Source organism: Salmo trutta, chromosome 21 (genome assembly GCF_901001165.1).
Source record: "Salmo trutta chromosome 21, fSalTru1.1, whole genome shotgun sequence".
In the NCBI taxonomy this organism is placed as follows: domain Eukaryota; kingdom Metazoa; phylum Chordata; class Actinopteri; order Salmoniformes; family Salmonidae; genus Salmo; species Salmo trutta.
Window position 1 is genome coordinate 44,835,764 of NC_042977.1, and position 21,776 is coordinate 44,857,539.

General features: G+C 43.4%; 1 protein-coding gene across 1 annotated transcript; it reads right to left on the reverse strand.

The window, feature by feature from the left end:
- Positions 1-253: 253 nt before the first annotated feature.
- LOC115157543 (lipoprotein lipase) lies at positions 254-14,329 on the reverse strand. Its single transcript, XM_029705894.1, has 10 exons — positions 14,075-14,329; positions 13,058-13,233; positions 10,973-11,152; positions 8,970-9,081; positions 6,612-6,845; positions 4,399-4,641; positions 4,076-4,196; positions 3,618-3,791; positions 2,880-2,990; positions 254-2,583 (listed from the first exon to the last, which is right to left on the reverse strand). The coding sequence occupies exons 1-10, from the start codon at positions 14,163-14,165 to the stop codon at positions 2,475-2,477; spliced, it is 1,551 nt and encodes a 516-aa protein (XP_029561754.1). The 5' UTR covers positions 14,166-14,329; the 3' UTR covers positions 254-2,474.
- Positions 14,330-21,776: the final 7,447 nt, after the last annotated feature.

The following is a 21,776-nucleotide window of genomic DNA, read 5'->3' on the forward strand; positions in this document are numbered from 1 at the left end:
TATTCAGTATTGTAGTTCTGATTAAACTATTACCATTATTCAGTATTGTAGTGCTGATTAAACTATTACCATTATTCAGTACTATACAGAGTCAGCTATTCCACTGGGTAAAGTATTCCTGAGGTGGAAAGCATGTGGAATGTGAATGTGATGCCGATGAGCATTTGAGATGAAGAGATGCAGTCACCCACTCCCAAAATGTTTCCAAATGTAATGTACAGTAACTGACTCAAGAACTAGACCAGAAACTCAATCAAATCCAAGCTGTGGTATTTATTGGGATCAAAACATTTAAATATAGGCTTTAAAAGCAGACTTACCACAGGAAACAAACCACTATATACAATCTAAATGATAAGTGATATACCGTACAACCAATATTGTCTACATACTATACTGCCCATCCAAATCAGCTAGGAAACAGCCAACATTGTCTACATACTACACTGCCCATCCAAATCAGCTAGGAAACAGCCAACATTGTCTACATACTACACTGCCCATCCAAATCAGCTAGGAAACAGCCAACATTGTCTACATACTACACTGCCCATCCAAATCAGCTAGGAAACAGCCAACATTGTCTACATACTACACTGCCCATCCAAATCAGCTAGGAAACAGCCAACATTGTCTACATACTACACTGCCCATCCAAATCAGCTAGGAAACAGCCAACATTGTCTACATACTACACTGCCCATCCAAATCAGCTAGGAAACAGCCAACATTGTCTACATACTACACTGCCCATCCAAATCAGCTAGGAAACAGCCAACATTGTCTACATACTACACTGCCCATCCAAATCAGCTAGGAAACAGCCAACATTGTCTACATACTACACTGCCCATCCAAATCAGCTAGGAAACAGCCAACATTGTCTACATACTACACTGCCCATCCAAATCAGCTAGGAAACAGCCAACATTGTCTACATACTACACTGCCCATCCAAATCAGCTAGGAAACAGCCAACATTGTCTACATACTACACTGCCCATCCAAATCAGCTAGGAAACAGCCAACATTGTCTACATACTACACTGCCCATCCAAATCAGCTAGGAAACAGCCAACATTGTCTACATACTACACTGCCCATCCAAATCAGCTAGGAAACAGCCAACATTGTCTACATACTACACTGCCCATCCAAATCAGCTAGGAAACAGCCAACATTGTCTACATACTACACTGCCCATCCAAATCAGCTAGGAAACAGCCAACATTGTCTACATACTACACTGCCCATCCAAATCAGCTAGGAAACAGCCAACATTGTCTACATACTACACTGCCCATCCAAATCAGCTAGGAAACAGCCAACATTGTCTACATACTACACTGCCCATCCAAATCAGCTAGGAAACAGCCAACATTGTCTACATACTACACTGCCCATCCAAATCAGCTAGGAAACAGCCAACATTGTCTACATACTACACTGCCCATCCAAATCAGCTAGGAAACAGCCAACATTGTCTACATACTACACTGCCCATCCAAATCAGCTAGGAAACAGCCAACATTGTCTACATACTACACTGCCCATCCAAATCAGCTAGGAAACAGACAACATTGTTATTTTCTTTCTTTTTACTACCATGTGTAGCTGGGTGAACTGCTGAATGTATACAGTAGGGCTGCGTCTTAAAGGGCACCCTATTCCCTATATAGTGCACTACTTTTGACCAGGGCCCATAGTGCACTATATGGGGAATAGGGTGCCATTTGGGGTACATACTAGATTTCCTTCAATACGATGACCTGGGTTATTGACAGCCTGTAAAGGGTCCTGTGCTGATCGGTATTACCGTCAGGTGACTTGGATTTCACAGCGTTGTAACACAATTGGCACACAAAAAAAAACGTGTTTACAATACTGATGTAAATATATTGCTTGCATCCTAAACTTTGATACCTTTAATTAAAAAACTGTAACAGCTAAAAGGTTGACAAAGTCAATTATAATAATAAAAAATAATATATATATATAAAGGATACATGTGTGATAAATAACAATTCAGTAAGATATATTTGAATTAAAGAAACGTCACATATCTAAATACGCAACGAAAGGGACAAAGAAATAACACTATCATGAAATCCATCATCACGTTTTCAGAGCTGACTGTTATGAAGGAGAACATACCAAACCGAGTTTGACTTCTTGATGGGAATGTTAAACCATATATATATTATTATAAAAACATATACTGTTTTTACACTATTATGTTGACCCGGACTATGCTGTGTTGGCTCTCACAATCACAAACACTTCTACAGATCTTTGGCTAAAATCCTGACTTGAGATTTGAGAACGTAACTCAAATCCTTGATGCAGATCATGACCCGGGTACATAGGGGGCCACCGTATGGGGAATAGGGTGTCATTCGCCCATACATACACTTAACCAGAGGGTATACTCTTCTACTAACCAGCTACTACAATAATATCTACAGTATATGACCTCAATGCTCTGGTGATGGGGGTAACGACGACGATGATGGCGATGTGTCTGTGGCAGCGCCGTTCAGGCCTTGTTTGAAGAAGCTGCCCTGCATCTTCAGTCTGTGGTTTCTGCAAACAGACACAAACACATAGTGTTGGCAAAGGAAGCATGTCATTGGGTGGGCTGTAACTGGTCATGTCATATCTCTTTTCCTGGTTAGTCACATGGTCAGGAAGAACTCCCTAACCATACTGAAACCAACCAATGGAAATAAGATACTTCTTTGTGTTATCCTATAATATTTTATGTTATACTTGATTATTTATTATGAGTGAATTGCCATTGCATTGGTTTGTGGCTGTATATTTTCTTTATCTTGTGTAATAAATTAAATCAACCAAGTCAGTGTCACCGAGTCTCTCACCTCTCATGCGTCCTGCTGTTCTGATCCTCTTTAGACTTGGTGAAGGTCACAGGGTCACCTCCTTGGACCAGGTGAGCAAACTTCCCGTCACTTTCTGCTCTGAAAATCACCCTGCAGGAGAAGCAAGTCACAATCACCATCATACACACAAAAATCCCTCCATTCATCTCAACTCAAGAAAATCAGCGTGGATTGTTGACTAGAGTAGAGTAAAGTATAGCAGAGTACAGTAGAGTAGAGTACAGTAGAGTACAGTACAGTAGAGTACAGTAGATTAGAGTAGAGTAGAGTAGAGTAGAGTAGAGTACAGTAGAGTACAGTACAGTACAGTACAGTAGAGTATAATAAAGTACAGTCGAGTACAGTAGAGTACAGTAGAGTAGAGTAAAGTATAGCAGAGTACAGTACAGTACAGTACAGTAGAGTACAGTACAGTACAGTACAGTAAAATATAGTAGAGTACAGTAGAGTACAGTACAGTAAAATATAGTAGAGTACAGTAGAGTAGAGTACAGTACAGTTCAGTAGAGTAGAGTAGAGTACAGTATAGCAGAGTAGAGTAGAGCGGAGTAGAGTCAAATAAACTTTTCAGCCCACTCTACTCTACTGTACTCTACTCTACTGTATTCTACTGTACTCTACTAGAGTTAAGTCAATCCAAGTAGGTCCCTAAGGTAAATTCATATACAAGAGATAGATATGTTAGACTGCAGTAGACAGATAAAAGTAGATGCTGACTTGGACTGGGTCTCTCCCGTTTTGACTCTAATCCTGCGGACCATGAACTCGTTTGAGTTGAAGAAAGAGAAGTATGAGTCACTGTCCCACTGCAGCGTGACTCTCAGCAGCTCTCCCAGGTCTACGTCAGTGGTCAGTAGGAAGGACACAGTGGTGTTGGTGGTCACGTTGGACCTGTGTTGGGGGGTTAGCATAGTTAGGTAAACGCATACGAAATAAAACAGAACTTTTAACGGGGTGCTGGGCCAGAAATAATTATTTGTTTTGCTCTATCATAAATCAGCAGTGCATGGGAATTATGCACAACTTCACTGTTACCATTTCAATAAACAATGGACAGTAACGCTGAAGTAACCTAACGTAAATCGACTGTAAAACTAAACAGAAAATTAACAACAAAAAATACATAACCTTAGTACTAAATTGTAAGAAGTTGAATGTTTAGCAGAGCTGCTTACAGAATGAGTTGGACGTCCTCCTTCTCTCCGTGGGTTCCATAAAGAGACACGATGAAGGGCTGCTCGTTCAGACTCAGCTTCTGCTGGTTGAAGACATGGAACTTTATCTGGTAGTGGAAGACTGAGGGTGGAGAACAGAACAGATTGTTTACACATCATAAACAAGAAGAAGAAGAAGAAGGAGAAAGAGGAGGAGAATAAGAAGGAGGAGAATCTAGATGCTACAATACGGAACTTTGACGAGCTTTCTCAGTTTGATCCGCGTTGTTTAGGAACACACCGCCCAGCTATCAATCAGCTGTTTAACAGATTAACCAACCCACCTTTGAAGGGCATACTGGCGCCGGTCTTCAGGTACATCTTGGCGCTCCTGGTGGTGCGTATCTTGTTGACACCAAAGCCCATGTTGTTGCAGCGGTTCTTACGGCAACTGAGACATAGGCCCCTGTCGAAAGCGTCTTTGGAGTTGCAGCGGTAGGCCATGCTTTGCTGCTGTTTGTTCACCAGCGAGTCGATGAACAGGTGCACAGAGCGCTCATGGGCGCACTTCAGGATCTGATCCAAGTCTGGTTCAATAAAATAACAAAATAAAGGCAGGGTATGGCACAGCAGAGGAATAGTTATGAGTGATGTGTGTTGGACATTATGTTCACCTTCGGAACACCAATGCAGAGCGAGTGTCCTCTTACTACTAAATGCCACACTGTACTGTTGTGTTGAACTACAAACTAAAGAACATCAGCGTTACCCAATCCATTCCTCTCGGACTCCCGGCTGTTTTGAACATTCTGTTCCGTTCCAGCATTAGTATGTTTCATTCAACACGTAAAGTCTTGATGAAGAGTTGGATAGAATCAGATGTTGTAATGCTGAAATACAACGTAAATGTGCAACAGGCACGTATGAAGGTCAATGAAAAACAGATTGGGAAACAATGATGTTATCTTGTGTGTGTTTTTTTTTGTCCTACACTTGTGTAATGATAAAACAAACAAAATCACTACAGTGTGAATCCAGGGTTGGTCGAGGACGAGGCTACTTAGATACCAGGTAGAGAAATCCAATAATTATATATGGAATTCTATGACTGTAGATATAGTTCTATCAAACTATAATGTAAATGTTTGTGGGATTTGGAGTTAAGCCTGGGTCTACTTACTGTAGATGCCTGGTTCTACAGAGCCCTACGGTGGAGGTGTCATAATACCCATAAAACCTAGCGGTCAAACAGGGAAATGGTTCCAATTGTTTTACCTCCATTTATTTTTCCCATAGGGAATTTTAGAAACACTTAAAATAAGGGCTGTGTTTCATGTAGGCTTACCCTGGCATGACGTTTTGATAAATCTTTCTCGGACAAGGTGACTTTTATCAATATATTTGGCTCTATTTACTCTCAGATTCGAAATTGCTAATTATCATCAAAGTAGACATCATGCCAGACTACAAATCCCTGCCAGTTCCTGCACGTCATCTCTAGCTGACATCTTTCCTTAACAAGTATTGTGTCAATTTAAAACTTGCACAAGACAGTTCACAGAATTGTAAATGTAATTGTAAATTCATTACTGCATTTAGCTAACATTAGATAGTTAATCAAGAGATTCTTACCTTTGCCTTGATTCAGCAGTCTCATCCTGATCATCATGGCATTTCTAGTTCTTTATGATAGCCACATTAGCAGCTAATTAGCCTTTCATTTTGGAGGTAAATACAGGCAAATGATAAATGTCACCTTGTCCTAGAGAGACTTACACGGTTATCAAAATGTCACGCCCTATGGGAAAAATCCCCTATGGGAAAAATGAATGGTGGAGAAATGATTGAAACCATTTCCTTGTTTGACCGCTCTCTGCTGCCCTATATACATAGACATGGGATCACTGGTCACTTTAATAATGGAACACTAGTCATTTTAATAATGTTTACATACTGCTTTACTCATTTCATATACATGTATATGCTGTATTCTATTCTACTGTAATTTAGTCAATGCCACTCCGACATTGCTCATCCTAATATTTATATATTTGTTAATTCCATTCTTTAACTTTTAGATTTGTGTGTATTGTTGTGAATTGTTAGATATTACTGCACTGTTGGAGCTAGGAACACAAGCATTTTGTTACACCCACAATAACATCTGATAAATATGTGTATGTGACCAATAACATCTGATAAATATGTGTATGAGGCCAACCTTTTTTATGTTGATTTGATTTGATATTTTATGGGTATTATGACTCATACTGTGGTACTCTATTAAACTACAGTGTGAGGGTTTGTGGGAGTTGGAGTTAAGCCTGTGTCTTCTCACTGTAGATCCCTAGTTCTATTGAACTACAGTGTGAGGGTTTGTGGGAGTTGGAGTTAAGCCTGTGTCTTCTCACTGTAGATCCCTAGTTCTATTGAACTACAGTGCGAGGGTTTGTGGGAGTTGGAGTTAAGCCTGTGTCTTCTCACTGTAGATCCCTAGTTCTATTGAACTACAGTGTGAGGGTTTGTGGGAGTTGGAGTGAAGCCTGGGTCTACTCACTGTGGAGGCCAAAGCTTCTCATCATGTCTACGGTGTACCGGAAGGAGCAGCCTGGCTGAGCGGTTCCTCCATTGGGGTAGATGTCCACGTGGCCCACGGGTCTCTGAATACCGATACTGAGATCTGGAGAACCCCTGGTGTTGGTGTGGAGGACGTCCACAAATGTTGCATCGTCAGGAGACAGGCGGTTTCGGTACTCAGCGTATTCGAAGCGAGGCCCAGCCGGATCCATGCCTGACAGAGAGAGCAGGACAGGGAGAGGGACATTAGAGAACTAGTATCTTACAGTAACTTTCAGTGGTAGAACTTCTATAATCTGCTCTGTTGTTAATAGTTACTAACTACTGCATATATTCAGAACACTGTCAGCCTGCTGTTGTGGTGTCAGCCTGCTGTTGTGGTGTAGCCTGCTGTTGTGGTGTCAGTCTGCTGTTGTGGTGTCAGCCTGCTGTTATGGTGTCAGCCTGCTGTTGTGGTGTCAGCCTGCTGTTGTGGTGTCAGCCTGCTGTTATGGTGTCAGTCTGCTGTTGTGGTGTCAGCCTGCTGTTGTGGTGTAGCCTGCTGTTATGGTGTCAGCCTGCTGTTGTGGTGTCAGCCTGCTGTTGTGGTGTCAGCCTGCTGTTATGGTGTCAGTCTGCTGTTGTGGTGTCAGCCTGCTGTTGTGGTGTCAGCCTGCTGTTGTGGTGTCAGCCTGCTGTTGTGGTGTCAGCCTGCTGTTATGGTGTCAGTCTGCTGTTGTGGTGTCAGTCTGCTGTTGGGGTGTCAGTCTGCTGTTGTGGTGTCAGCCTGCTGTTGTGGTGTCAGCCTGCCATGATGTATTAGAACACATGGTTCAAGGTACAAGCCTTTTGAGTCTTATACAGCAGTCTTTTGGGGTGTTATAAATAGTCATTTCAGGGGGTTATAAATAGTCATTTCAGGGGGTTATAAATAGTAATTTCAGGGGTTATAAATAGTCATTTCAGGGGTTATAAATAGTCATTTCAGGAGGGTTATAAATAGTCATTTCAGGGGGTATAAATAGTCATTTTGGGTGTTATAAATAGTCATTTCAGGGGTTATAAATAGTAATTTCAGGGGTTATAAATAGTCATTTCAGGAGGGTTATAAATAGTCATTTCAGGGGGTATAAATAGTCATTTTGGGTGTTATATATAGTCATTTCAGGGGGGTTATAAATAGTCCTTTTGGGTGTTATAAATAGTCTCACTCACTCTAAATAGAAGACGGGAGGGGCAATGAGTTGGGTGTTTACTTAAGCAGTGATTGGCTGACCAAAGTGGAGTGACTGCAAATTGATAGGCAACAACCATTATAACTGCTATAGGGGTGCAACGTAAATACCCAAAATAATTAAGGGCATACTTGTATATCTTAGGTTTGGAACAGAGCCTAATGACACAGCAGTGATTAGGTTGATTGACAGATGGACAGACACCATCTGTCAATACGAGGGCTGGGTCCTACCCAGAGCCATATACTTCTCTGTTATATATATATTTTTTTGTCCTACCCACCAGTGACATTACTCTGTTATCTGGCTCTGGTCTGGTCCTACCCACCAGTGATATTACTCTGTTATCTGGCTCTGGTCTGGTCCTACCCACCAGTGACATTACTCTGTTATCTGGCTCTGGTCTGGTCCTACCCACCAGTGATATTACTCTGTTATCTGGCTCTGGTCTGGTCCTACCCACCAGTTATATTACTCTGTTATCTGGCTCTGGTCTGGTCCTACCCACCAGTTATATTACTCTGTTATCTGGCTCTGGTCTGGTCCTACCCACCAGTTATTTTACTCTGTTATCTGGCTCTGGTCTGGTCCTACCCACCAGTGATATTACTCTGTTATCCGGCTCTGGTCTGGTCCTACCCACCAGTGATATTACTCTGTTATCTGGCTCTGGTCTGGTCCTACCCACCACTTATATTACTCTGTTATCTGGCTCTGGTCTGGTCCTACCCACCAGTGACATTACTCTGTTATCTGGCTCTGGTCTGGTCCTACCCACCAGTTATATTACTCTGTTATCTGGCTCTGGTCTGGTCCTATCCACCAGTGATATTACTCTGTTATCCTCTGGTCTGGTCCTACCCACCAGCGGGTTCCTGAGTAGCAGAGTTGAGGTGGATTGAGAGATGGTTATATGTCTCTATTGGTCCTACAGAAACCTGCTCCTACAGGCACCATACGAGGGATGAGAGCATCTAAGTCCTACCCACCAGTGATATTTCTCTGTTATCTGGCTCTGGTCTGGTCCTACCCACCAGTGATATTACTCTGTTATCTGGCTCTGGTCTGGTCCTACCCACCAGTGATATTACTCTGTTATCTGGCTCTGGTCTGGTCCTACCCACCAGTGATCCTGTTGATCTTGTTGTTGGTCAGGTTTCCAGCTACGCCAGCCACATGTGCTCCCAGGCTGTAGCCCAGCAGGTGGATGTTCTTCAGGTCATACTTCAGATCCACCTGAGGGGAGGTATCATTTACTTCTAACAGATGATTGGTGCATTTCAGATCCACATAAATAACTGCACAGTAAGAGAACACATGGATTATGGTTCTGGAATTATCAGAGTGGTAGAACAGTCGACTATCACATCAAACTGCATCGATCTCCATTGCTAATTCTCTCTCTCTCGCTCTCTCGTAACCCCCCTCTCTCTCTCACCCCTCTCTCTCTCTCTCTCGTCACCCCCCCTCTCTCTCTCACCCCCTCTCTCGTCACCCCCCCCCCCTTTCTCTCTCACCCCCTCTCTCTCTCTCTCGTCACCCCCCCTCTCTCTCTCACCCCCTCTCTCTCTCTCACCCCCGCTCTCGTTCTCTCTCTCTCCCGCTTTCTTTCTCTCTCTCTCACCCCCCCTCTCTCTCTCACCCTCTCTCTCTCTCGTCACCCCCGCCTCTCTCTCTCACCCCCTCTCTCTCTCGCCACCCCCCCCCTCTCTCTCTCTCACCCCCTCTCTTTCGTCACCCCCCCCTCTCTCTCTCTCTCTCTCTCACCCCCTCTTTCGTTCTCTCTCTCTCCCGCTTTCTTTCTCTCTCTCCTTGCTTATGCAAATATACAGATCAGGCAAATAAAGCAATTTGAGGAAGGAAAAATCTTAATGTATCATCCGGTTACATGATAACTTTCCTGCAATGCAAGAAATGTAGAACATGTAGTGCACTTGAGGTTCGAAAAGGATTCTGAAGATTGTAATTTCTACGTAGAAATTTCAGATTATATTTTCCCTTATGAAAAAAGTATCAACCCCTACAAAAATGTCGATTCATAATAATTCACATTTCCTGTTGATGCAGGATTATGTTCCTGCTGTAGCAAACTGGCTCAAATTAAGATCCAACATCTGTATATAAATCCAGGGGTGAAAGTACGGCAGATACGGCAAAATAAATAGTGGGGGTACGCCGTACCTGTAAAACATGAGCCTATCATAACAGGTGGTATGGCCTACTCTCCAAAATGCGATGTGGTTCGACAAGAACACTGCAATTTTGCTAAGGCAGATATGAGTGGCCGACACCGAGACACGCGCGGAAAGCAGTGGACACATAAATTCTGGTTTAATTGTCACGGCTATCAAAAGGAGCGGACCAAAGTGCAGCGTGGTTGTAGTTCCACATTTTATTAAATCCGTGAAAACTATGCAGTACATCAAATAACTGAAATCTACAAAATAACAAACCGTGACGCAGAGGAGAAGCAAACACTACTCACAAATAATCACCCACAAAAACAGGTGGGACAAACATCAGCTTAAATATGACCTCCAATTAGAGACAACGATGACCAGCTGCCTCTAATTGGAGATCATACCAAACAAAACCAACATAGAAAAATAAAAAAAACTAGAACTTAAACATAGAAGTAGAAAACAGAAAAACACCCCCTGTCACGCCCTGACCTACTCTACTATAGAAAATGACATCCTACTAGGGTCAGGACGTGACATTAATGACAATCGCCAAATGCCATTACACTTTTTTTTGTTGCCATTTTGTGTAAAAGATGTCTCTTTCCATTCACCTCTGTTTGGTGGCTGGAAATACGTTACGCGTTGATGAACGGGCGCGGGTAGCCTAGTAAAGGAGCCCTTTGATGTGATTGGTTGACAATCAGATGAAAACATCACGATTGGTTGTGCTACAACAAAAAGGTAATACATTTTAAAAGTTAAATTACAAATCTTTAGACTAGTGCCTCAGTGATCCTATTGAATTAATTAGGGATTCTATATGGATTTCCATGATTAAGAGGTACCGTTACGGGAAGAAATGACATCTACTTTCTCCCTTGTATAAATCCAATACATTATCATTACAGTAGCGTACCAAAATTGCATCATGATCAAACCCTCACCTCCAGCCAGTTGATGAGCCTGGCCACATCCTCTCCAACCAGCTTGGTGTTGGCAGCAGAGTTGGGGTAGTGGTGCTGGGCCCGGTCCAGCCAGTCCACCACTATAACGTTGGCATTGGGCACACGCTCAAACAGGGCCGCTACCAGCTTGTGGATCCAGCTCTCAAACAGACCTGCCACCTAGAACACAAGGCAGGAAGATACAAGTGTATTAGGGATGACTTACAGGACCGTTAGGGCAAACCTCAAAGACACACTATTCCCTATGTAGTACACTACTAACCAGACCCTATGTAGGGCGCTACTAACCAGACCCTATGTAGTGCAGTACTAACCAGACCCTATGTAGGGCACTACTAACCAGACCCTATGTGGTAGCGCTACTAACCAGACCCTATGTAGGGCGCTACTAACCAGACCCTATGTAGTGCAGTACTAACCAGACCCTATGTAGGGCACTATTAACCAGACCTTATGTAGTGCACTACTAACCAGACCCTATGTAGTGCAGTACTAACCAGACCCTATGTAGGGCACTACTAACCAGACCCTATGTAGTGCAGTACTAACCAGACCCTATGTAGGGCACTACTAACCAGACCCTATGTAGTGCAGTACTAACCAGACCCTATGTAGGGCAGTACTAACCAGACCCTATGTAGTGCAGTACTAACCAGACCCTATGTAGGGCACTACTAACCAGACCCTATGTAGTGCACTACTAACCAGACCCTATGTAGGGCGCTACTAACCAGACCCTATGTAGTGCAGTACTAACCAGACCCTATGTAGTGCACTACTAACCAGACCCTATGTAGGGCGCTACTAACCAGACCCTATGTAGTGCAGTACTAACCAGACCCTATGTAGGGCACTACTAACCAGACCCTATGTAGGGCAGTACTAACCATACCCTATGTGGTAGCGCAGCTAACCATACCCTATGTAGTGCAGTACTAACCAGACCCTTTGTGGTAGCGCTACTAACCAGACCCTATGTAGGGCACTACTAACCAGACCCTATGTAGGGCAGTACTAACCAGACCCTATGTAGTGCAGTACTAACCAGACCCTATGTGGTAGCGCTACTAACCAGACCCTATGTAGGGCACTACTAACCAGACCCTATGTAGGGCAGTACTAACCAGACCCTATGTAGTGCAGTACTAACCAGACCCTATGGCAGCACTACATTAGGGTTACTGTTTAGGTAGACCTGGACCTGGTGATGTCATTGCTGTGGTGTAGGCCCATGTTGCTGTAGGACATCTGTTGGTGGTATGTTGATGTGAAGTTGAGGTGTGTGGTATTGTGCTCTGTGGCATATTGCTATGGAGTTGGTATGTCCTTCCTACCTAGTATTATCTCTTCCATGTGCCCAAAGTAATGGCCCCTCTGGGATAAATAAATGATATGTGTTAAATGTCATTGACAGAGCCTGGGGATTCCCATTAAGTAGAGCACATGTAACAGCATGTAACAGCATGTAACAGCATGTAGCAGCATGTAGCAGCATGTAACAGCATGTAACAGCATGTAACAGCATGTAGCAGCATGTAGCAGCATGTAACATCATGTAACAGCATGTAGCAGCATGTAACAGCATGTAACAGCATGTAACAGCATGTAACAGCATGGAGCAGCATGTAACAGCATGTAACAGCATGTAACAGCATGGAGCAGCATGGAGCAGCATGTAACAGCATGTAACAGCATGTAACAGCATGTAACAGCATGTAACATCATGTAACATCATGTAACAGCATGTAACAGCATGTAACAGCATGTAACAGCATGTAACATCATGTAACATCATGTAACAGCATGTAACAGCCAGCAGTGGGAGCAGTAAGAGAGACACTGAATGGGGGAAGACTTTACTATTGTGGCTTCACAAACAGATCTCGGACCAGGCTACACTCCTGTTATCCAGCTGATCTGGGACCAGGCTACATTCCTGTTATCTAGCTGATCTCGGACCAGGCTACATTCCTGTTATCCAGCTGATCTGGGACCAGGCTACACTCCTGTTATCCAGCTGATCTGAGACCAGGCTACACTCCTGTTATCCAGGTAGCTACTTACCGACCAGCCATGTATGATGGCGAACGTGGGTAAACTGATGTTGAAGCCACACTGTGTGACTGTATCCTTTTTGCCTGGCACCAGGTAACACAGATCCTCCTCTGGCTCCTCAACTGAACGCACTGAGAACTTGGTCTCTATGTCAGTGTAGTCCAGTATCCAGTCTTTACCATTGCCTGGAGGGACAGAGGGAGAGATTAAAGACATGATCCCCACTTTGTATCAAGTGTTTCTAAAACATTTAAGTACATGGCAATTAATGACCTATTATGCTGGCAGATACAGTAACAGTATAGGCACAGATGTTTATAGACACCGGTGTTCAAAGGCACCGGTGCATAATGCATATTCTCATGGGTTCAAAAGCACAAAATGGCCCTTAGGGCTGTAGAGGTTCAACCAAAGAGAACTAGTCATTCCTCTCTCAGATTGCAAAATTATAAAATCATCCCAAACCTCATCATTTACAATATTTTGTTAAAGTTTAAAAACATAATCTGATACATATTTAAATATTAATATGCATACATACAAATATGGTTATAAAGTACAGGGTTCATGTACATATGAATGTGTCGTGATTTCGTGAAATCTCTTCTAGCCCATATGTTCAGGTGATCTGGGATCATGGTACACTCCTCTTATCCTAATAAAACACCAACAGGTTAGGGGAGTTTTGTTCCTCCGAATAATGAACTGTCTGTCTGTCTGTCAGAGCTCAAAACATGTTCATGGAAACTGCCTTCATGGAAACTGCCTTCATGGAAACTGCCTTCATGGAAACTGCCTTCATGGAAACTGCCTTCATGGAAACTGCCTCAGCAAAATGTCAACTTTCCAATTCCCGTGGCACAAATATTCCAATTGTTAAAAAAACTCACCGCACCTTTTATCATCAGCATGTAGCCTATTATAATCTGCTTACAAAACATGAATGTATTACATTTTTTACATAACGTTTGTATTCAGAATAATGCATGAATTAATTTGAGAGAATAAAATAATCGTCCGACTTACTGAGAGCAGGAGTTTCAGTGTTGAAGAGAGACTCACATGATGACTTGATACAAATCCCAATTATGATCAACCAGGTGATTTCTTTTCCCATAGTACAGTTGATTCAATTTAATGAAAGAACTTTCCAAATGAAAAAGAAAATTGTTTGTCACTTTAATCCGCTGGAATGTATTTTACCGCTTGTAAAAGTCTATTTTTGTAAAGTTGTCCAACTACGTAATATGATATTCACTTGAACTTGAAGGTTTCAAATGGTGTATTTATATCGGCCCCGTAGACGCATGTAAATCCAACCCTATTTCTATTGGTCTAAAACATGGGCAAGGCGTGGACAACCTTCCCAAATGAGGACAATGTCAACAAATCACGTGTCTGCTTCAGGGCTACTGTTCTTTCCCGAGTACTTACCTGGTATGGTACACTGACTGTGTATAAAAATACACACGCATACGCACACGCGCACACACACACACACACAGTAAGCATGCATACACTATATATACAAAAGTATGGTAACTCTCATTCAAATTAGCAGATTCGGCTATTTCAGGCACACCCATTGCTGATAGGTGTATAAAATAGAGCACACAGCCATGCAATCTCCATAGACAAACATTGGCAGTAGAATGGTCTTACTGAAGAGCTCAGTGGCTTTCAACGTGGCACCATCACAGGAAAACACTTTTACAAGTCAGTTTGTCAAATTTCTGCTCTGCTAGAGCTGCACTGGTCAACTGTAAGTGCTGTTATTGCGAAGTGGAAACGTTTAGGAGCAACACCTGCTCAGCCGCAAAGTGGTAGGCCACACGAGTTCACAGAACGCGACCGCCGAGTGCTGAAGCGTGTAGCGCGTAAAAATCTCCTGTCCTCGGTTGCAACATTCACTTCCGAGATCCCAACTGCCTTTGAAAGCAAGGTCGGCACAAGAACTGTTCATCAGGGAACTTTATGAAATGGGTTTCAATGGCCGAGCAGCCTGATCACCATGCGAAATACCAAGCATCAGCTGGAGTGATGTAAAGCTCACCACTATTGGACTCTGGAGCAGTGGAAATGCTTTCTATAGAGTGATGAATCACTCTTCACCGTCTGGCAGTCCGACGGACGAATCTGGGTTTGGTGGATGCCAGGAGAACGCCACCTGCCCCAATGCATAGTGACAACTGTAAAGTTTGGTGGATGAGGAATAATGGTCTGGGGATGTTTTTCATGGTTCAGGCCCCTTAGTTCCAGTGAAGGGAAATCTTAACACTACAGCATACAGTGACATTCTAGACGATTTTGTGCTTCCAACTTTGTGGCAACAGTTTGGGGAAGGGCCTTTCCTGTTTCAGCATGACAATGCCCCTGTGCACAAAGCGAGGTCCATACAGAAATGGTTTGTCGAGATCGTTGTGGAAGAACTTGACTGGCCTGCACAGAGCCCTGACCTCAACCCCGTCGAACACCTTTGGGATGAATTGGTACGCCGACTGCGAGCTAAGCCTAATCGCCCAACATCAGTGCCCGACCTCACTAATGCTTTTGTGGCTGAATGCCCACAGCAATGTTCCAACGTCTAGTGGAAAGCTTTCCCAAAAGAGTGGCAGCTGTTATAGCAGCAAAGGGGGACCAACTCAATATTAATGCCCAGGATTTCAGAATGAGATGTTCGACGAGCAGGTGTCCACATACTTTTGATCATGTAGTGTGCATCACCTTCAGTTTATTATATAGGCCATTTACTGCTGTAGTAAATATTAGTAATGGCTAATATTCTATGCATTGTATAATTACTCACTTTAGCAGACAGCAACCTATATTATTGTAATAATATGTCCAAAATAATACACAATTATGATAAAAGACTATAATCATAATTAATATAATAAATCATTCAATTTTAGCCTATCCACCCATTTCTAGTTCAGCACCCATGCCCCCATCTCAGACAATCTGATAGGCTGCCCTTTTTTAGTTCAACCCCCATGCCCCCATCTCAGACAATCTGATAGGCTGCCCTTTTTATGTTCAACCCCCATGCCCCCATCTCAGACAATCTGATAGGCTGCCCTTTTTATGTTCAACCCCCATGCCCCCATCTCAGACAATCTGATAGGCTGCCCTTTTTATGTTCAACCCCCATGCCCCCATCTCAGACAATCTGATAGGCTGCCCTTTTTATGTTCAACCCCCATGCCCCCATCTCAGACAATCTGATAGGCTGCCCTTTTTATGTTCAACCCCCATGCCCCCATCTCAGACAATCTGATAGGCTGCCCTTTTTATGTTCAACCCCCATGCCCCCATCTCAGACAATCTGATAGGCTGCCCTTTTTTAGTTCAACCCCCATGCCCCCATCTCAGACAATCTGATAAGCTGCCCCTTTTTTAGTTCAACCCCCATGCCCCCATCTCAGACAATCTGATAAGCTGCCCCTATTTAGTCAAGAACACACTATCCACAGTTAGCATGCTTCTGCTGTTATTGACGTTTGACACATTTATTTTTCCATTTAGCCTACCACATGTTGTAAGGTTTGTCACTGATGTCGCTTATGTCCCAATAACTGTACTTCATCGTTAATCACAGGCACCAATGAAACATCAAATATACATGTTTCACTAAGGCTGGTATAGGACTGTAAGACATGATTACATCATTTACCAATGTGAATTAATATAATCCCAAGGGCTGTAAAAAAAAGAAGCTTAGCAGTAGCAAACATCTGTCTAAAAATAACCATTTTAAAATATGTTGAAATATTGTTTAATCATTCCTGACAATTTCTCCATTCTCATATGCAACCATCGCACTTGCAAGACTAATGAAATACCAGACAGAAATTTGTGCTCACTGGGCATCTCACAATAATATCATCATGCCATAGAAATCTGATTGCTTAGAATATAAAAGATTAGAATAACTGTATTTCTCCCAGAGGGAACTTCAGTTTGTGACAAGTGGGATAATATATGTATACAGGACCGTCTTCAGTTGATCCTTATTGGATTTGACAGGTTGTGAAGACTCAGTAATGATACTATAGGGGAGTTTTTAAAGGCTCTTAGGTCAGGAACTATTCCATCAACGTGACCTGGTGGAACATTCCTTCAAATCAAATCAAAAGGGGCTTCAGCTGGGAAATCACTTATAGTGTTATCTATGAAACTCATTCATCTTTGATGTTTTCCATTGTTGTTACGAGAGGAGTTACAGTGTAACACCTGAACCAGACAGATACACTATGTCGGAAATGGTACATGTTTTTCACCATGTTGTTAAGAGTTCACCTTAGAAAAGTCTCGTAGACAGGTATGTGTTTTGCACATTCATGTGACATAATGTAGCAATATTTTATCCTATATTCTAAGCATTATCCAGAAATGAGAATTAGACCCAAAATGAAAGCAATTGCCTGAGGATGGTGCCGGAAGATAGGGCCTTTTTTTGACACCACCTGGTATACAGGTCTTGGATGGCACTGGCCTGTACGCACCACCACTCGATAGCGCCTTGCGGTCGGATGCCAAGCAGTTGCCATACCAAGCGGTGATGCAACCAGTCAAGATGCTCTCAATGGTGCAGCTATATAACTTTTTGAGGATCTGAGGGCCCATGCTGAATTTCTTCAGCCTCCTGAGGGAGAATAGGTGTTGTCATGCCTTCTTAATGACTGTGTTGGTGTGTGGACCATGATACTTCCTTGGTGATGTGGACACCGATGAACTTGAAGCTCTCGACTTGCACCACTACAGCCACATTGATGTGGATGGGTGCATGCTCAGACCTCCGTTTCCTCCTTTGTCTTGATCACGTTGAGGGAGAGGTTGTTGTCCTGGCACAACACAGCCAGGTCTCTGACCTCCTCCCTATAGGCTGTCTCCTCATCGTCGGTAATCAGGCCTACCACCATCGTGTCGTCGGCAAACTTAATGATGGTGTTGGAGTCCTGTGAGACCACACAGTTGTGGGTGAACAGGGAGTACAGGATGGGGACTAAGCACGGAGCGATGGTCATTTGGTTAGGTTATCTTGGAGTTCTTGGGCACAGGGATTATGGTGGTCTGCTTGAAACATGTAGGTATTACAGACTGCTAGCCTCGAAGCGAGCATAGAAGGTATTTAGCTCGTCTGGTAGGTTTGCATCACTGGACAGCTCACGCCTGGGTTTCCCCTTGTAGTTTGTTATACACTATATATACACAAAAGTATGTGGACACCCCTTCAAATGAGTGGATTCAGCTATTTTAGCCACACCCATCGCTGACAGTTGTATAAAATCAAGCACCCAGCCATGCAATCTCCATAGACAAACACTGGTAGTAGAATGGCCTTACTGAACAGCTCAGTGACTTCCAACGTGGCAACGTCATAGGATGCTATCTTTCCAACAAGTCAGTGGCTGAATGGAAGCAAGATCCCACAGCAATGTTCTAACATCTAGTGGAAAGCCTTCCCAGAAGAGTGGTGGCTGTTATAGCAGCAAAGGGAGGACCAACTCCATTTTAATGCCCATGATTTTGGAATGAGATATTCGACGAGCAGGTGCCCACATACCTTTGGTCATGTAGGAAAGTTTGCAAGCCCTGCCAAATCCAACGAGTGTCAGAGCTTGGTCCTGTACTGACGCTTTGGCTATTTGAGCACGTCATTGGTACTTCCTGTTTGAGTTTTAGCTTTTAAGCAGGAATCAGGAGGACAGAGTTATGGTCAGATTTGCCAAATGGAGGGCAATGGAGTGCATTGTATGTGTCTCTATGTGCCAGAATAACAACCTATCCCTCAAAGTAACCAAGACTAAGCAGATGATTGTGGACTACAGGAAAAGGAGCACCGAGCACGCCCCCATTCTCATCGACGGGGCTGTAGTGGAGCAGGTTGAGAGCTTCAAATTCCTTGGTGTCCACATCAACAACAAACTAGAATGGTCCAAACACACCACGACAGTCGTGAAGAGGGCACGACAAAGTCTATTCCCCCTCAGGAAACAAAAAAGATTTGGCATGGGTCCTGAGATCCTCAAAAGGTTCTACAGCTGCAACATCGAGAGCATCGTGACCGGTTGCATCACTGCCCGGTACGGCAACTGCTCGGCCTTCGACCGCAAGGCACTACAGAGGGTAGTGCGTACGGCCCAGTACATCACTGGGGCTAAGCTGCCTGCCATCCAGAACCTCTACAGAGGAAGGCCCTAAAAATTGTCAAAGACCCCAGCCACCCCAGTCATAGACTGTTCTCTCTGCTACCGCATGGCAAGCGGTACCGGAGTGCCAAGTCTAGGACAAAAAGGCTTAACAACAGTTTTTACCCCCAAGCCATAAGACTCCTGAACAGGTAATCTACCCGGACTATTCCCCCCCCCACCCACCCACCCCTCTTTTACACTGCTGCTACTCTCTGTTTATCTTATATGCATAGTCACTATATCTATACATTCATGTACATACTAACTACATCAGGGGAGTGGGTTCGTTTCATGCTGTGAACACCCATATGAAAATGTATGTAAGTTGCTTTGGATAAAAGTGTCCGCTGATATATGTTATGTTCAGTGGCCTTCAGGAACTATTCACACCCCTTTACTTTCCCACATTGTGTTACAGTCTGAAATTAAAATGGATTTAATAGAGATTTTTTTTGTCACTGGTCTACACACAATACCCCATAATGTCAAAATGGAATTATATTTTTTAGAAATGTTTACAACTAAATAAATAAAAATGTATTCGATTCAATCAGTATTCATTGTTATGGCAAGCTTAAATAAGTTCAGGAGTAAAAATGTGCTTAACAAGTCACATAATAAGTTGCATGGACTCACTCTGTGTCCAATAATAGTGTTTAACATGATTTTTGAATGGCTACCTTATCTCTGTACCCCACACCTACAATTATCTGTAAGGTCCCTCAGTCGAGCAGTGAATTTAAAACACAGATTCAAACCACAAAGACCAGGGAAGTTTTCCAATGCCTCGCAAAGAAGGGTACCTATTGGTGGATTAGTAAAAATATAAAAGCAGACATTAAAATATCCCTTTTATTAATTACACTTTTGATGGTGTATCAACCCAGCCACTACAAAGATACAGGCGTCCTTCCTAACTCAGTTGCCAGAGAGGAAGGAAACCGTTAAGGGATTTCACAATGAGGCCAATGGTGAATTTAAAACAGTTACAGAGTTTAATGGCTGTGATAGGAGGAAACTGTGGATGGATCAACAACATTGTAGTTACTCCACAATACTAACCTAAATGACAGAGTGAAGAGAAGGAAGCCTGTACAGAATACAAATATTCCAAAGCATGCATCCTGTTTGCAACAAGGCACTAAAGTGATGTGTTATGTTTGGGGCAAAGCCAATACAACACATTACTGAGTACCACTCTCCATATTTTCAAGCATAGTAGTGGCTGCATCATGTTATGGGTATGCTTGTAATCGTGAAGGTCTGGGGAGTTTTTCTGAATAAAAATATGGAGCTAAGCACAGGCAAAATCCTAGAGGAAAACCTGGTTCAGTCGGCTTTCCACCAGACACTGGGAGATGAATTCACCTTTAAGCAGGACAATAACCTAAAACACAAGGTCAAATCTACAGTGGAGGAGATGGTTACCAAGAAGACAGTGAATGTTCCTGAGGTGCCGAGTTACAGTCTTGACTTTAAATCAGCTTAAAAATCTGTGGCACGACCTGAAAATGTCTGTTTAGCATTGAACAACAACCAATTTGTCACAGCTTAAAGAATTTTAAAAGAATAATGAGACAATATTGTATAATCACAGCGGGCAAAGCTCTTAGAGCAGGGTTCATCAACTGGAGGCCCGCATTTTAACGTGGCATCCTCCCATCCGAAAGATGGCACCTTACGCACGGCAATGTCCCCAAATGTAATCAAGGTTTGAAAATATTATGTTTAAGTCAAATATTATATCTGTTTAGGCTTATTGTGGTCAATTTGCAGTCTAAAAATATTTATTTTATTATGTTCCAAGTCTGCACTTGGGTCTTACCTTGATACCTGATAGTATGAACTGGCCATGACTTACCCAGCAGACTTGGACCAGCTCCGCGACACCATCTCCTCCCAAGGAGCCACCATTGGTAGGCACGAGCAGTTGCTTCGCAGTCTGATGTAAGGGTTCCAGGCCGTGGCCAAACGCCACGACCTAGCCTTGGATGCATTGCGGCAGCAATTTTGTGGGTTGCCTACTAGGCAGCCTACCACGACGGTAACCTCCCAGCCCCTCTGTAACCCAGCTGGTAGCAGTGCCGTATCCCCGGTTTTCCGGGAACCCCACTTACCTCCCTCAAAACGCTACGATGGAGATTCCAGTTCCTGTCGGGCCTTTCACTCCCAGTGCTGCCTCGTTTCCGAGCCGCAGCCTTCTTCATTCCCCTCGGACCACTCGAAGATAGCGTACATTATTATGCTGATGTCCGGGAGGGCACTCAACTCGGCCACGGTGGTGTGGGAGCAACAATCCGCCGTCTGCCTCAGTCTTGAGGTATTCGTGGTGGAGGTGAGAAAAGTTTGAGGCTCCGGTGTCCGGGAGAGAGGCTGCCCGGAAGTTACTCCAGCATCGGCAGGACACCCTCAGTGTGGCAGATTATGCTGTGGAGTTCCGCATATTAGCAGCGGAGGGTACCTGGAACCCAGAAGCGCTGTTCAACACATTCCTGCATGGATTATCAGAGGAGGTAAAGGATGAGCTGGCAGCC